Source organism: Salvelinus fontinalis, chromosome 3 (assembly GCF_029448725.1).
Source record: "Salvelinus fontinalis isolate EN_2023a chromosome 3, ASM2944872v1, whole genome shotgun sequence".
In the NCBI taxonomy this organism is placed as follows: Eukaryota; Metazoa; Chordata; class Actinopteri; order Salmoniformes; family Salmonidae; genus Salvelinus; species Salvelinus fontinalis.
The window spans coordinates 71713507-71731469 of NC_074667.1; the positions used below are offsets into that span (position 1 = coordinate 71713507).

Here is a 17963-nt window from a genome sequence, read left to right on the forward strand (position 1 = left end):
TTAGCGCAATGACTCGAAGCGAATGGGTATCTGTTAATTGAATGGGCGGGGTTTATCCATAATTATGACTTTGTGGCTGTGTTAACTAGTGACGACCCTGAGACTGGTGCAAAAAAAATATGGTAGAAGGAAACTCTCTCACCCATGTTAACACCAATCCAATGCTTTTTAACTTTAGTAACTTTAGTGATGATTTTGTACCTGTAGTGATATCTAGTGATAATGATGCACAGGCCTATTTGAAACATCACCATCTCCAGGCAGCATTTCCCCGCCAGATTCAGACCCGATATCCACATCCCAAAAGCCTGAATACCCCATTGAAAACCCCATTCGATTTTTGCTCGAAGTTTGGATAATAGTTTCAGTATAGTTCGTTTTTGAAACGGGTTTGTTAATTATTTTATTTCAGTTCACACATTTTTTTGAATTATAATTTTTAGTTTTAGTTTCAGTTTACTATACTAACCTTGGCATCTAGTAACAGTCTTGTCTTTTGGGCACTGTGTGGCAGGTATGTGTTGGGTCATGAGGCAATGCGTCGCATGGGGACAGCTAATGTCCTCATCGCAGGGATGCGGGGTCTAGGGGTGGAGATCGCCAAGAATGTCATCCTCTCTGGAGTGAAGTCCGTCACTGTGCAGGATGAGGGACTTGCTGAGTGGATGGATTTCTCCTCACAGGTAGGCTACCTGTGTCATAGAGTAACCCTGTTATACTGTAATTCTGCTCAATAAATAATCTGCCCCCTAGGCTAATTTAGGAATACAGGGTTTGAAAAAAATTAGATTTTGTTATAACAAACAAAACACTGAAAGAGACTACTTGGCCTCAGCAAGCATTCCTGCCAATATCACTTGGCACAGAGAAATTGAGGCTGTTCTGAGGGCAAAAGGGGGTGCAACCAGTGATGACCGGTGCCATTTAAATGAGGGAAGATGATCTTTTTTTTAATGAACATGGCCTTATTTCTATTACGGCATATTGGATTCCATTCACCCAGCTCAATTTAACATTTAGGCTACTATAAGATACGAACATTTTCCCTGTACACATCATGAGGTTGCTACAACCTAGCCGATGAATTAAAGTTTACAACGTAGGTGCACAGATCGAGAGAATTTTGAGTAATCAAGGTGACAGACAGTGACACATACAAACAGCTCGTTGTACAGTGAGGGAAAAAAGTATTTGATCCCCTGCTGATTTTGTACTTTTGCCCACTGACAAAGAAAAGATCAGTCTATAATTTTAATGGTAGGTTTATTTGAACAGTGAGAGACAGAATAACAACAACAAAATCAAAAAAAACGCATGTGAAAAATGTTATGAATTGATTTGCATTTTAATGAGGGAAATAAGTATTTGACCCCTCTGCAAAACATGACTTAGTACTTGGTTGGAAAACCCTTGTTGGCAATCACAGCGGTCAGACGTTTCTTGTAGGTGGCCACCAGCTTTGCACACATCTCAGGAGGGATTTTGTCCCACTCCTCTTTGCAGATCTTCTTCAAGTCATTAAGGTTTCGAGGCTGACGTTTGGCAACTCGAACCTTCAGCTCCCTCCACAGATTTTCTATGGGATTAAGGTCTAGAGACTGGCTAGGCCACTCCAGGACCTTAATGTGCTTCTTCTTGAGCCACTCCTTTGTTGCCTTGGCCGTGTGTTTTGGGTCATTGTCATGCTGGAATACCCATCCACGACCCATTTTCAATACCCTGGCTGAGGGAAGGAGGTTTTCACCCAAGATTTGACGGTACATGGCCCCGTCCATCGTCCCTTTGATGCGGTGAAGTTGTCCTGTCCCCTTAGCAGAAAAACACCCCCAAAGCATAATGTTTCCACCTCCATGTTTGACGGTGGGGATGGTTTCTTGGGGTCATAGGCAGCATTCCTCCTCCTCCAAACACGGCAAGTTGAGTTGATGCCAAAGAACTCCATTTTGGTCTCATCTGACCACAACACGTTCACCCAGTTGTCCTCTGAATCATTCAGATGTTCATTGGCAAACTTCAGATGGGCATGTATATGTGCTTTCTTGAGCAGGGGGACCTTGCGGGCGCTGCAGGATTTCAGTCCTTCACGGCGTAGTGTGTTACCAATTGTTTTCTTGGTGACTATGGTCCCAGCTGCCTTGAGATCATTGACAAGATCCTCCTGTGTAGTTCTGGGCTGATTCCTCACCGTTCTCATGATCATTGCAACTCCACGAGGTGAGATCTTGCATGGAGCCCCAGGCTGAGGGAGATTGACAGTTCTTTTGTGTTTCTTCCATTTGCGAATAATCGCAGAAACTGTTGTCACCTTCTCACCAAGCTGCTTGGCGATGGTCTTGTAGCCCATTCCACCCTTGTGTAGGTCTACAATCTTGTCCCTGACATCCTTGGAGAGCTCTTTGTTCTTGGCCATGGTGGAGAGTTTGGAATCTAATTGATTGATTGCTTCTGTGGACAGGTATCTTTTATACAGGTAAGAAACTGAGATTAGGAGCACTCCCTTTAAGAGTGTGCTCCTAATCTCAGTTCGTTACCTGTATGAAAGACACCTGGGAGCCAGAAATCTTTCTGTTTGAGAAGGGGTCAAATACTTATTTCCCTCATTAAAATGCAAATCAATTTATAACATTTTTGACATGCGTTTTTCTGGATATTTTTGTTGTTATTCTGTCTCTCACTGTTCAAATAAACCTACCATTATAATTAGGGACTGATAATTTCTTTGTCAGTGGGCAAACGTACAAAATCAGCAGGGGATCAAATACTTTTTTCCTTCACTGTATAACTAATTCCTTCTCGCATCTATCTGCGCATTCTCCTCCTCTCACCTTTTCCATTTACTTTTGGACTTCAGTGCACAACACATCAGCTGTGTTTTGAGTCAACTACTCACCACATTTTATGCACTGCAGGGCTAGCTAGCTGTAGCTTATGCTTTCAGTGCTAGATTCATTCTCTGATCCTTTGATTGGCTGGACAACATGTCAGTTCATGCTGCTAGAGCTCTGATAGGTTGGAGGACGTCCTCCGGGAAGCTGTCATAATTACAGTGTGTCTATGGAAGGGGGTGAGAACCATGTGTCTCCTGGGTTTTGTATTGAAGACAATGTACCCATAGGAGGACAGAAGCTAGGTGTCCTCCTATGGTGCTACCCTACAGAGTGCTGCTGAGGCTACTGTAGACCTTCACTGCAAAACAGTGTGTTTTAATAAACTATTTGGTGAGGTGAATATATTTAGTATAGTTTTGTCTAAAAATGATTTTCATTTATATTAAATTCATTTGACTCAATAAATTCATAAAAAATCCTACAATGTGATTTTCTGGATTTTTTTTCTCATTTTGTCTGTCATAGTTGAGGTGTACCTATGATGAAAATTACAGGCTTCTCTCATATTTTTAAGTGGGAGAACTTGCACAATTGGTGGCTGACTAAATACTTTTTTGCCCCACTGTATATCTGCCGTTTCCATTACTCATGTCGCAATGATTTTTTTTGCGACGTTGCTTTTGTCGAATAAACCTAAGTCAATGGAAACCTGCCTAATGATTCATACGTAATTTGTAGATGGAACATGGACAATAACTATTTAGAGCAATCCACGTTAGGCCGTCTCTATCACACTGCCATCTCTGTAACTATTTAGCACCTGATATTACAGGGAGGAAATAGGAATACAGGGGCATATAACGTTCTGAAAATGTTAACTCAGATCAGATGTTATTTTGTCAAACTACTCCTGAACCCCAATGTTTCCCTTCCAGTTTTTCCTGCTGGCATCTCACCTTGGTCAGAACCGAGCCCTGAGTTCCCTATCTCAGCTGTCTGCCCTTAACCCCCATGTCCATGTGTCTACCCACACTGGGCCATTGAAGGAGACCCTGCTACAACAATTCCAGGTAGGCCTGAGCCTTGCCTTGAGTTTACCCACTTTCTCTCTTGACTAACCATACACAGTACAGCTAGGGTTGCAAAAATCTGGTAACGTTCTCAAAATGTCATGCTTTTCTGGAAAACCCGGCTGGAAGATTGCCGGAATCAGAAAGGAACAGACAGGAAACCAGGATTTCTGGAAAACCTGGGAATTTTCAGGAAACTGACCAGATTTTTTCAACCCTAGGTATAGTAATAACATTAAACCCAAGGTATAGTAATAACATTCAACCCTAGGTATAGTAATAACATTAAACCCTAGGTATAGTAATAACATTAAACCCTAGGTGTAGTAATAACATTAAACCCTAGGTATAGTAATAACATTCAACCCTAGGTATAGTAATAACATTAAACCCTAGGTATAGTAATAACATTAAACCCTAGGTATAGTAATAACATTAAACCCTAGGTATAGTTTTAACATTAAACCCTAGGTATAGTAATAACATTAAAGGTGAGAACATATCTTATTTGTTTTCCCAGGTGGTGGTGCTGACTGACTCCTCTCTGGATGACCAGCAGCGTTTTGGGACGTTTTGTCATTCAAATGGAATCAAGTTAATTGTGGCTGATACCAAAGGACTTTGTGGGTGAGGGGGGTGACACACCATCTCTACTTTAACCAATAATAACCTCTCCTGTAAAAATCCTCCTCCATAGTAGATATGAGTGATGCATAGCTGGTTCAGTTCCCCAATGGTTATTTATTTGGTTCTATTGCAGTCAGTTATTCTGTGACTTTGGGGAGGAGTTTGAGGTCTTGGACACTGATGGGGAGACACCTGCATCAGCCATGATAGATCATATCACCAAGGTATTCAATGCTTAACTTTCCTTAACTATTGAAGATGGTGGCATTTGCATGTTATACCTGTGAATACAGTATGTCAGTGGACATGATCATAGAGCAAAACACACTGTTATACATTGTTCTCTTGCATTTATAGGCAGATCCTGGAGTGGTCACATGCATTGAACAGAGGCATGGCTTTGTAGATGGCAGCACAGTGTCCCTCTCTGAAGTGTGTGGCATGACAAAGCTCAATAGCTATGGACCAGTGGACATCAAATTCCTTGGTGAGTTCTTATTCACAGGGGAAAAGGATCCAAATAAATGGTGGTTTAGAACAAGAATGCAGAAAATGTACTTTGCCCCTTAAGTGCCACCTGTAAAATTTGTTTACTAGAAAAATATTTCAACTTTAGTTTCTCTCGAAAGGACATCTCCTTTTTTAATATTATATAATTGTTGTAATATGAGGCATATCTAAGCTACTTTAAAAATGTTTTTAAATACATGACAGGACATGGCATGACAGTGGTGGTGATGCCATTTAATATGGACAGAAATGTAAGTGTATATGATGATTCATACATTATGATGTGTGTGTAAATTATGACATGTTCTTTCATTGCCAGGCCCTGATTCCTTCAGTATTTGTGACACTTCAAGCTTTTCTGAGTATGAGAAAGGTGGTGTAGCAACTGAGGTCAAAAAGTCTAAAATACTACAATTTGTAAGTATTGTTTCTTAATTTTATTAAATGAATTATGTTGTACTAGGCATTCATCTATCCCAATAATAATATTTTGATATTTACTGTATCATATGGAAAGCCAACCTTAACCAATATGGCATTCAATGACATGGCACTCAGTTCACTATGCTTACTTTATGCCTATACTTTCTGTACTTGTTACAGAAACCCCTTGATGAGGCCTTGGTTGACCCTGAGTTACTAGTAATGACTGACTATGGGAAGATAACGAAGCACCAGACACTGCACCTGGCCTTCCAAGCCCTGCATGGCTTTGTGAAGAGAGTGGGACGACTGCCTAAGCCCAGGTCCCAGGTCAGTGAAAGACAATACAAAATAACATTTATTTTTCTGGTATGGAACATTCATGTGTTGGTAGAAGAAATCTTATGACATCATACTGTATTTGCCTGTCTCACCACGTTTTGTAATGTTCAGTAGGCTAAGAAAGCATCTTTAGAATCTGTGAAAGATATTTGAACAAGTAGCTCAAGTTGGATAGAATCCCTAAAGAAACTGCTCTGTCTTACTATGGAGTCGGCTGTCCATCCATCCCCCTACAGTCGGATGCTGAGCTACTGGTAGCCATGGTGAGAGAACTGAATAAGGTGTCACAGCTGGATCAGTTAGATGAAGGTGTGGTGCAGAGTCTGTCCTTCACTGCCTGTGGTGACCTGGCCCCTGTTAACGCCTTTATCGGAGGGCTGGCAGCCCAAGAAGTCATGAAGGTGAGGTCAAAAGTCACGAGAAGGAGCATAGGTATCCAACACATGTAGGCACTAAAGAAATATGAAGAGCTTGCAGTCCCAATAATTCAATGCTGCCCTATGATCTAGTCAAGCCCCTCGACAGTAGAATGCATTTATAACACCTGTATGAGCAGACTGCTACAGTTTCTGTACTCCAGAAAGCACTGCCAGGGATAGTGAAGTGCCTGTCATCTGCTGTATGGTTCATACTGTTGATATGTTTGTCTGTGTGACTGATGTTCATATTTGGTGTCCCCTATAGGCTTGCACTGGGAAGTTCACCCCTCTTCAGCAGTGGCTGTACTTTGATGCACTGGAGTGCCTTCCTGAAGACAACAGTGGAGAGGGAGAGCAACTGACAGAGAGCACTTGTTCGCCAGTAAGATTTTAATACATAATATAATATATTAAAATATTAATATCAGCCAATACATATTCAAATAAAAATATATATAATATCAGCCAAAAGCTAGCTATCGATTACTATCTCCCTGTCACGATCGTGTGGCGGATTGATGGACCAAAACGCAGCATTTGGAAAGTAAGCCATCTTCTTTTATTTTAAAAGATGACGAAAAATAAACACGAAACACTTAATACAAACTAACAAAACAACAAACGATCGTGAAGCTAATAAACGTCGTGCACTTACACACACAGGCTACAAACGTTCTGACATAGACAATTACCCACAACCAATGAGAGCCTATGGCTACCCTAAATAAGGCTCCCAATCAGAGACAACCGAAATCAGCTGTCTCTAATTGGGAACTCATTCAGGTAACCATAGACTCTCCTAGACCACTAAACATACATAGACAACACTAGACACATGTACTCCACACAAACCCATATACTATACAACAACCCCTTTACCATAAAAAACACCCAAAACCAACAAAACACAAACATTCCCCATGTCACATCCTGACCTAACTAAAATAATAAAGAAAACAAAGAATACTAAGGCCAGGGCGTGACATAACCCCCCCCTTAAGGTGCGAACTCCGGGCGCACCATTACACAGTCTAGGGGAGGGTCTGGGTGGGCTTCCATCCACGGTGGCGGCTCCGGCTCTGGTCGTGGTCCCCACGTCACAACAGTCCCTAACCACCTCCTTAGCTTCTTCAAAATGACCCCTCTCCACATTAACCCCATTGCATTAAGGGGCAGTTCCGGACTAAGGGACAGCTCCGGACTGAGGGCCAGTACCAGGGTAAGGGGCAGTACCAGGGTCAGGGGCAGTACCAGGGTAAGGGGCAGCACCAGGGTAAGGGGCAGCACCAGGGTAAGGGGCAGCTCCGGACTGAGGGACTGCAGCTCCGGACTGAGGGACGGCCCATGGCTGGCTGACAGATCTGGCTGCTCATGACTGGCTAACGGATCTGGCTGCTCATGGCTGGCTGACTGATCTGGCTGCTCATGGCTGGCTGACTGATCTGGCTGCTCATGGCTGGCTGACTGATCTGGCTGCTCATGGCTGGCTGACGGATCTGACTGCTCATGGCTGGCTGACGGATCTGGCTGCTCATGGCTGGCTGACGGATCTGGCTGCTCATGGCTAGCTGACGGATCTGGCTGCTCATGGCTAGCTGACGGATCTGGCTGCTCATGGCTAGCTGACGGATCTGGCTGCTCATGGCTAGCTGACGGATCTGGCTGCTCATGGCTAGCTGACGGATCTGGCTGCTCATGGCTAGCTGACGGATCTGGCTGCTCATGGCTAGCTGACGGATCTGGCTGCTCATGGCTAGCTGACGGATCTGGCTGCTCATGGCTAGCTGACGGATCTGGCTGCTCATGGCTGGCTGACGGATCTGGCTGCTCCTGTCTGGTTGGCGGCTCTGGCAGATCCTGTCTGGTTGGCGGCTCTGGCAGATCCTGTCTGGTTGGCGGCTCTGGCAGATCCTGTCTGGTTGGCGGCTCTAGCGGCTCCTGTCTGGCTGGCGGCTCTAGCGGCTCCTGTCTGGCGGGCGGCTCAGTGGGCTCATGGCAGACGGGCGGCTCAGTGGGCTCATGGCAGACGGGCGGCTTTGCAGGCTCATGGCAGACGGGCGGCTTTGCAGGCTCATTGCAGACGGATGGCTCAGATGGCGCTGGGGAGACGGATGGCTCAGATGGCGCTGGGGAGACGGATGGCTCAGATGGCGCTTGGCAGACGGGCAGTTCGGTCATCGCTGTGCAGACGGCAGACTCCTGCCGGCTGAGGCGCACTGTAGGCCTGGTGCGTGGTGCCGGGACTGGTGGCACCGGGCTGGGGACACGCATCTCAGGGCTAGTGCGGGGAGCAGCAACAGGACGCACAGGACTCTGGGGACACACAGGAGGCTTGGTGCGTGGTTTAGACACTGGTGGTAAAGGGCTGGAGACACGCACCATATAGCTAGTGCGTGGAGGAGGCACTGGTGGTACTGGGTTGGGGCGGGGAGGTGGCGCCGGAAATACCGGACCGTGCAGGCGTACTGGCTCCCTTGAACGCCGAGCCTGCCCAACCTTACCTGGTTGTATGCTCCCCGTCGCCTGACCAGTGCGGGGAGGTGGAATAACCCGCACCGGCCTATGTAGGCGAACCGGGGACACCATGCGTAAGGCTGGTGCCATGTACGCCGGCCCGAGGAGACGCACTGGTGACCAGATGCGTTGGGCCGGCTTCATGACATACGGCTCAACGCTCAGTCTAGCCCGGCCGATACGTGGAGCTGAAATGTACCGCACCGGGCTATGCACGCGTACAGGAGACACCGTGCGCTCTACTGCGTAACACGGTGTCTGCCCGTACTCTCGCTCTCCACGGTAAGTACAGGGAGTAGGCGCAGGTTTCCTACCTGACTTCGCCACACTCCCTTTAAGGCCCCCCCCAAGAAATTTTTGGGTTGTACTCACGGGTTTCCAGCCTTGTCTCCGTGCTGCCTCCTCATATCGCCTCCTCTCGGCTTTAGCTGCCTCCAGCTCTTCACGAGGACGGCGATATTCTCCCGGTTGAGCCCACGGCCCCTTACCATCCATCCAGTATCTCCTCCCATGTCCATGAATCCTGTGTAGGTAGGTCCTGTTGCCGCTTTCCATGCCGCTTGGTCCTATGGTGGGTAATTCTGTCACGATCGTGTGGCGGATTGATGGACCAAAACGCAGCATTTGGAAAGTAAGCCATCTTCTTTTATTTTAAAAGATGACGAAAAATAAACACGAAACACTTAATACAAACTAACAAAACAACAAACGATCGTGAAGCTAATAAACGTCGTGCACTTACACACACAGGCTACAAACGTTCTGACATAGACAATTACCCACAACCAATGAGAGCCTATGGCTACCCTAAATAAGGCTCCCAATCAGAGACAACCGAAATCAGCTGTCTCTAATTGGGAACTCATTCAGGTAACCATAGACTCTCCTAGACCACTAAACATACATAGACAACACTAGACACATGTACTCCACACAAACCCATATACTATACAACAACCCCTTTACCATAAAAAACACCCAAAACCAACAAAACACAAACATTCCCCATGTCACATCCTGACCTAACTAAAATAATAAAGAAAACAAAGAATACTAAGGCCAGGGCGTGACATAACCCCCCCCTTAAGGTGCGAACTCCGGGCGCACCATTACACAGTCTAGGGGAGGGTCTGGGTGGGCTTCCATCCACGGTGGCGGCTCCGGCTCTGGTCGTGGTCCCCACGTCACAACAGTCCCTAACCACCTCCTTAGCTTCTTCAAAATGACCCCTCTCCACATTAACCCCATTGCATTAAGGGGCAGTTCCGGACTAAGGGACAGCTCCGGACTGAGGGCCAGTACCAGGGTAAGGGGCAGTACCAGGGTCAGGGGCAGTACCAGGGTAAGGGGCAGCACCAGGGTAAGGGGCAGCACCAGGGTAAGGGGCAGCTCCGGACTGAGGGACTGCAGCTCCGGACTGAGGGACGGCCCATGGCTGGCTGACAGATCTGGCTGCTCATGACTGGCTAACGGATCTGGCTGCTCATGGCTGGCTGACTGATCTGGCTGCTCATGGCTGGCTGACTGATCTGGCTGCTCATGGCTGGCTGACTGATCTGGCTGCTCATGGCTGGCTGACGGATCTGACTGCTCATGGCTGGCTGACGGATCTGGCTGCTCATGGCTGGCTGACGGATCTGGCTGCTCATGGCTAGCTGACGGATCTGGCTGCTCATGGCTAGCTGACGGATCTGGCTGCTCATGGCTAGCTGACGGATCTGGCTGCTCATGGCTAGCTGACGGATCTGGCTGCTCATGGCTAGCTGACGGATCTGGCTGCTCATGGCTAGCTGACGGATCTGGCTGCTCATGGCTAGCTGACGGATCTGGCTGCTCATGGCTAGCTGACGGATCTGGCTGCTCATGGCTAGCTGACGGATCTGGCTGCTCATGGCTGGCTGACGGATCTGGCTGCTCCTGTCTGGTTGGCGGCTCTGGCAGATCCTGTCTGGTTGGCGGCTCTGGCAGATCCTGTCTGGTTGGCGGCTCTGGCAGATCCTGTCTGGTTGGCGGCTCTAGCGGCTCCTGTCTGGCTGGCGGCTCTAGCGGCTCCTGTCTGGCGGGCGGCTCAGTGGGCTCATGGCAGACGGGCGGCTCAGTGGGCTCATGGCAGACGGGCGGCTTTGCAGGCTCATGGCAGACGGGCGGCTTTGCAGGCTCATTGCAGACGGATGGCTCAGATGGCGCTGGGGAGACGGATGGCTCAGATGGCGCTGGGGAGACGGATGGCTCAGATGGCGCTTGGCAGACGGGCAGTTCGGTCATCGCTGTGCAGACGGCAGACTCCTGCCGGCTGAGGCGCACTGTAGGCCTGGTGCGTGGTGCCGGGACTGGTGGCACCGGGCTGGGGACACGCATCTCAGGGCTAGTGCGGGGAGCAGCAACAGGACGCACAGGACTCTGGGGACACACAGGAGGCTTGGTGTGTGGTTTAGACACTGGTGGTAAAGGGCTGGAGACACGCACCATATAGCTAGTGCGTGGAGGAGGCACTGGTGGTACTGGGTTGGGGCGGGGAGGTGGCGCCGGAAATACCGGACCGTGCAGGCGTACTGGCTCCCTTGAACGCCGAGCCTGCCCAACCTTACCTGGTTGTATGCTCCCCGTCGCCTGACCAGTGCGGGGAGGTGGAATAACCCGCACCGGCCTATGTAGGCGAACCGGGGACACCATGCGTAAGGCTGGTGCCATGTACGCCGGCCCGAGGAGACGCACTGGTGACCAGATGCGTTGGGCCGGCTTCATGACATACGGCTCAACGCTCAGTCTAGCCCGGCCGATACGTGGAGCTGAAATGTACCGCACCGGGCTATGCACGCGTACAGGAGACACCGTGCGCTCTACTGCGTAACACGGTGTCTGCCCGTACTCTCGCTCTCCACGGTAAGTACAGGGAGTAGGCGCAGGTTTCCTACCTGACTTCGCCACACTCCCTTTAAGGCCCCCCCCAAGAAATTTTTGGGTTGTACTCACGGGTTTCCAGCCTTGTCTCCGTGCTGCCTCCTCATATCGCCTCCTCTCGGCTTTAGCTGCCTCCAGCTCTTCACGAGGACGGCGATATTCTCCCGGTTGAGCCCACGGCCCCTTACCATCCATCCAGTATCTCCTCCCATGTCCATGAATCCTGTGTAGGTAGGTCCTGTTGCCGCTTTCCATGCCGCTTGGTCCTATGGTGGGTAATTCTGTCACGATCGTGTGGCGGATTGATGGACCAAAACGCAGCATTTGGAAAGTAAGCCATCTTCTTTTATTTTAAAAGATGACGAAAAATAAACACGAAACACTTAATACAAACTAACAAAACAACAAACGATCGTGAAGCTAATAAACGTCGTGCACTTACACACACAGGCTACAAACGTTCTGACATAGACAATTACCCACAACCAATGAGAGCCTATGGCTACCCTAAATAAGGCTCCCAATCAGAGACAACCGAAATCAGCTGTCTCTAATTGGGAACTCATTCAGGTAACCATAGACTCTCCTAGACCACTAAACATACATAGACAACACTAGACACATGTACTCCACACAAACCCATATACTATACAACAACCCCTTTACCATAAAAAACACCCAAAACCAACAAAACACAAACATTCCCCATGTCACACCCTGACCTAACTAAAATAATAAAGAAAACAAAGAATACTAAGGCCAGGGTGTGACACTCCCCCCATAAAGAATAATTAATGTAGCCTTAGGAAGAAGCCATGTTTTATCTATCAGGAAAATTATCAATTGGCATGTGTTGATGGATATTTATTCCCTGCCTGTCTGCATTAACCACTGCTCTACTGTCTCTATTGCAGAGAGGCTCTCGGTATGACGGGCAGACTGCTGTGTTTGGATCAGGCTTCCAGGAGAGGCTTGGTGGACAGAAGTATTTCCTTGTGAGTACCAGTCTTCTCATCTCTCACCAGCAGGGGGTGCCCTCTGCATGGCCAAACAGGCCGCAGCATCATTCTTTCCCTCTGGTCACTCCCGCTAGTGTTGATAATGACACGTGCAGGAAACAGCTGTGATTCAGGTGGCATTTCCTGTTAGCGTTTGGTCCTGCCAAGCCCTCACCCACCAGGCTTCCTTTGCATGTGTTATGCTAGCTTGTATTTGTTTTGCTTTGTGTGTGTGCGCGTGAATTTGTGCGTGCATGCTTGTGTTATTGCACTCTCACCAGCTCACCAGAGAGTGTTGGAGTGAAAGTCTTAACCCTCTGATGTGCAAAAAGTAACTTGGCATATACTATGACAAATGTGTTGATTAGGTGATATTTATACAGTAGATGAATGCAGCTTGGGTTGAATTGATTTGTTCTATTTTATTTTGTATTCTAACATGTCTTCTGTCATGATGTGTTGTCAGGTTGGGGCTGGCGCTATAGGTTGTGAACTTCTCAAGAATTTTGCTCTGATTGGCCTGGGGGCTGGAGAGGGTGGGCACATCACTGTGACAGACATGGACTCCATAGAGAGATCCAATCTAAACCGACAATTTCTCTTCAGGTCTCAAGACATTGGGGTAAGAGAGAAGCAATTCTAAACACAAACACAATTCTCAAAATGCTTACTAGATATTGAAATTCACAGATGCCTTTTATGTTGCAGAATTGTTTTTATTCATTTTCAACACATTTTCCTTTTTAAGATGGAACTGATCTTTTATTTGTGACAAAATCATTATTGATGGATGTTGATGACCAATGCAGAGAAGGAGAGACAGAATGTATAATTTATACTGAGAGTGTGTTTCTCTGTTAATCATGATTCATGGCAACAAGTTTAATGTTTACACAGATTTGTTAACATTTAAAACCAAACCATACTAAAGAGAAATAAATATTAATCTGACTCACAGGCGAGAGATCACATTCTTCTAGAACACACAGAGGGAAACCTTGTACTGCAAATTCCAGCATCCCAGCGTTTTTCAGCTCCATAATTAAAGTACAGACAGTTTTGTTTGCCTTGGAAGTTGTCCGGCTGTCCTTTGCTCCAGTTGGTAAAGTCAAATCTGGACCCATCGCTGCAGAGCCATAGGCCTTCCTGAGCGAGATCATAACGTCCAATCCAGGCGCGAGGAAATCCCCCAGTTTGTATCATCACCATCTCCTGTATGAAATTATATTCTGCTGTGTTGTGGACGGATGCCAGGTTGGCTCCCTGATACACACAGAACTGCTCAGACTCGGCCCATGTCCTTTCAGTACTGATGTATCTGAAGCAGCGGGATCCGTATTTGGACCAGCCAGAGAACTTTCACAATTGGTGGCTGACTAAATACTTTTTTGCCCCACTGTATCTGTCTGCGTTGAATCTGAATATAGTTAGGACATACTGTGTTTAGGAAAAATTCTGTCCAGCAAACTGTTAACTAAATAACTAAATGGCTGTGAGCCAAACCTAATGTATGTATCCGTATGCCACAGTCAGGGTGATTTAGGTTTCCTTTCCACTTCATTTGAATGTGACCGAGTGCTTGCCATTGGCTTTCATACCATCTTCCAGATGTCTGTCAGAAGTAGAAATATACAAGATACTGCTGTATAAGACCCATCAATGATGAGTTCATGTGTATCCTGATTTCCTTTGCTGCTTGTGTAAATATTTGGGTTTCTCTTCCCCTCAGTTTTCTATAGTTTCTTTGTCACCCAGTTCCCACCACTGCTGCTATTTTTCTCGCTTTTTGCCTTTAGTTTTTCTGCCTTCAGTGTTTCTATGTTTTCTCTTCAGGTTTCTCTTTGTATTCCACCTATTCTTTGAGTAAGTCATGGGGGAGGGGAAGTTAATGAAGAGGCTGATTTCCCCTTCACTCACCGACCTCCTCCTCTTCCTCTACTTCCACAGAAACAGAAGTCAGAGGTAGCAGCCCAGGCGGTCAGAGTCATGAACCCCAACATGAACATCACAGCCCACCAGAACCGCCTGGACCCAGACAGTGAGCAGGTCTATGGGCACACCTTCTTCATGGGCCTGGATGGAGTAGCTGCAGCTCTGGACAACGTGGAAGCCAGTCAGTACCAGTGCCTGTGCTAGTCCCTGTATCATGATCCTATTAATGATATTACTACTAGTGACAGAGTCCATTCCCTGGCAACACCCATGCTACTGCCAATATCAGGACCAACACACACGTCTAGCTGTATCGACATCAATAACATTACTAGTACAACAACCAATAGCTAATAGTCTTATCGGCATCAGTAATAGACACCACTAGAGGCAATTAATTCTCCTTTATTTCTGTAGTAAAAGCTGTGGTAATAATAGCACATAGGCCTGCATGCCACCAGTAGAAGAATCAGTGTAGTTATCAGCCTAAGGTCAGTTCATTAGCAACTGTATGTATGTCTGTCTGGTGTTGTTAGATAGACTTGACTCACTCCCCAGTGTGACTCTGACTCTGAGGTCATTATGTAACTAGCCACTGCCGAGTCCTCAACAACCAGTTTTCAGGGGACATAGAAAGAGAGCCTGTGATGCAACTTCCGGTTTGGACATTACAGGGCGACAACATGAATGAGAAAATCACACACACACTTTAACTTCTCCTCCACATTTACTGGATTGATTAAACAGTGCAGAACAGAACCTCCCCTGACAGTTTTTTTCTTATGGTCAAGACCCGTATGTAGGGGATCTATATTGAACAAAAATATAAACACAACATGTAAAAAGTATTGGTCCCATGTTTCATGAGCTAAAATAAAAGATCCCAGAAATTTTCCATATACACAAAAAGCTTATTTCTCTCAGATTTTGTGCACAAGTTTGTTTACATCCCTGTTAGTGAGCATTTCTCCTTTGCCAAGATAATCCATCCACCTATAATCCATAAACCTTCCACCTATCAAGAAGCTGATTAAACAGCATGATCATTACACAGGTGCACCTTGTGCAGGGGACAGTAAATGGCCACTCTAAAATGTGCAGTTTTGAGGGAGCGTGCAATTGGCATGCTGACTGGAGGAATGTCCACCAGAGCTGTTGCCACCGAATTGAGTGTTCATTTCTCTACCATAAGCCGCTTCCAACGTCATTTTAGAGAATTTGGCAGTATGTCCAACCGGCCTCACAACCGCAGACCACGTGTAACCACACCAACCCAGGACCTCCACATCCGGCTTCTTCACCTGCGGAATCATCTGAGACCAGCCAGCTGAACAGCTGATGAAACTGTGGATTTGTAAAATTGAAGATTTCTGCACAAACTGTCAGAAACCATCTTAGGGAAGCTCATCTGCGTGCTCGTTGTCCTCACCAAGGTCTTGACCTGACTGCGTGTATGGCGCCAATAGCCAGCAACTTCGCACAGCCATTGAAGAGGAGTGGGACAACATTCCACAGGCCACAATCAACAGCCTGATCAACTCTATGCGAAGGAGATGTGTGTGTCGCTGCATGAGGCAAATGGTGGGCACACCAGATACTGACTGGTTTTCTGATCCACGCCCCTACCTTTTAAAAAAAGTATCTGTAACCAACAGATGCATATCTGTATTCCCAGTCATGTGAAATCCATAGATTAAGGCCTAATGAATTTATTTCAATTGACTGATTTCCTTATAACTGTAAAAGCTTTGAAATTGTTGCATGTTGCGTTTTTTTGTTCAGTGTAGATTCAGGCGTTTATTTTATGCTTGCTATGTTAGGTTATTATATTATTATGTAATGCTGTAGATAGCTGCTGACTCAGAGGGATTGTGGAACGCATGTTGGGGGGAGCAGACAGACAGATAACATAGTATTTTAGTCCTCTATCGGCACGGTTGGGGAATACATGTAAAGCAATTTACGAAATACATTTTATTTTTGTACTATTTCTGTGTGTGTGTTTTTGTGTGTGTGTGTGTGTGTGTGTGTGTGTGTGTGTGTGTGTGTGTGTGTGTGTGTGTGTGTGTGTGTGTGTGTGTGTGTGTGTGTGTGTGTGTGTGTGTGTGTGTGTGTGTGTGTGTGTGTGTTTGTGCACAACAGGAGTGTACCTGGATGGCCGTTGTGTCCAGCACCAGAGACCCATGCTGGAGGGGGGTACCCTGGGTAGTAAGGGCCATACTCTAGTGGTGGTTCCCCACCTGACTGAGTCCTATGGACCGGCCAAGACCGGCTCCCAGAATGCCATCCCACTGTGCACCCTGAAGAACTTCCCTCACCGCATAGAGCACACCCTGCAGGTGAGGCATGGAACCAAGGTCTGATTGTATGTGTTTTGGACTGCACCCCTGTGGCCTAGCATCATCACAGCAACCTAGCATTGTCATACCAACCTTCGGTAGCATCATTCAAGAAGACTAGCATCATTCTAGAATCCTAGCATATTAAAGGAGTATAGGCCATGGCATTCCTCTACCCTATGTGCTGCCATCCACGTTACGTTTAACACACTTTAAACTCGGCTGCTCTCTGACTGACTGACTGACTGGTTGGCTGGCTGACTGACTGACTGGCACAGAGCTATCCAGAGCATAACCTTACAACGCTAACCTTATGTCAACATACCCCAAACGTTTTGACCCAACGTTGTCTTAACTTAGGTTTGGCCTATCTCCATCCATACAGTACAGTATCAACTCCTAACTCAGTCCATCTCCATCCATACAGTACAGTATCAACTCCTAACTCAGTCCATCTCCATCCATACAGTACAGTATCAACTCCTAACTGAGTCCATCTCCATCCATACAGTACAGTATCAACTCCTAACTCAGTCCATCCATCCATCCATACAGTACAGTACTAACTCCTAGCTCAGTCCATCTCCATCCATACAGTACAGTATCAACTCCTAACTCAGTCCATCTCCATCCATACAGTACAGTACAGTATCAACTCCTAACTCAGTCCATCTCCATCCATACAGTACAGTATCAACTCCTAACTCAGTCCATCTCCATCCATACAGTACAGTATCAACTCCTAACTCAGTCCATCTCCATCCATACAGTACAGCATCAACTCCTAACTCAGTCCATCTCCATCCATACAGTACAGTATCAACTCCTAACTCAGTCCATCTCCATCCATACAGTACAGTATCAACTCCTAACTCAGTCCATCCATCCATCCATACAGTACAGTACTAACTCCTAACTCAGTCCATCTCCATCCATACAGTACAGTATCAACTCCTAACTCAGTCCATCTCCATCCATACAGTACAGTATCAACTCCTAACTCAGTCCATCTCCATCCATACAGTACAGTATCAACTCCTAACTCAGTCCATCTCCATCC

At 46.7% G+C, this 17963-nt stretch overlaps 1 protein-coding gene across 3 annotated transcripts in view; it reads left to right on the forward strand.

The window, feature by feature from the left end:
• Positions 1-17963, forward strand: part of uba7 (ubiquitin-like modifier activating enzyme 7) — a 157125-nt gene that overhangs the window by 2322 nt on the left and 136840 nt on the right. For all 3 annotated transcript variants that reach the window (XM_055917893.1, XM_055917892.1, XM_055917891.1), the window contains exons 2-14: positions 515-683; positions 3764-3898; positions 4419-4525; positions 4659-4749; positions 4883-5012; positions 5355-5452; positions 5639-5788; positions 6037-6201; positions 6485-6601; positions 12549-12629; positions 13099-13254; positions 14580-14745; positions 16707-16903. In XM_055917893.1, the coding sequence (XP_055773868.1) occupies positions 537-683; positions 3764-3898; positions 4419-4525; positions 4659-4749; positions 4883-5012; positions 5355-5452; positions 5639-5788; positions 6037-6201; positions 6485-6601; positions 12549-12629; positions 13099-13254; positions 14580-14745; positions 16707-16903 (1740 nt within the window). In that variant the 5' untranslated portion in view covers positions 515-536. The remainder of the gene's footprint in view (positions 1-514; positions 684-3763; positions 3899-4418; positions 4526-4658; positions 4750-4882; positions 5013-5354; positions 5453-5638; positions 5789-6036; positions 6202-6484; positions 6602-12548; positions 12630-13098; positions 13255-14579; positions 14746-16706; positions 16904-17963) is intronic.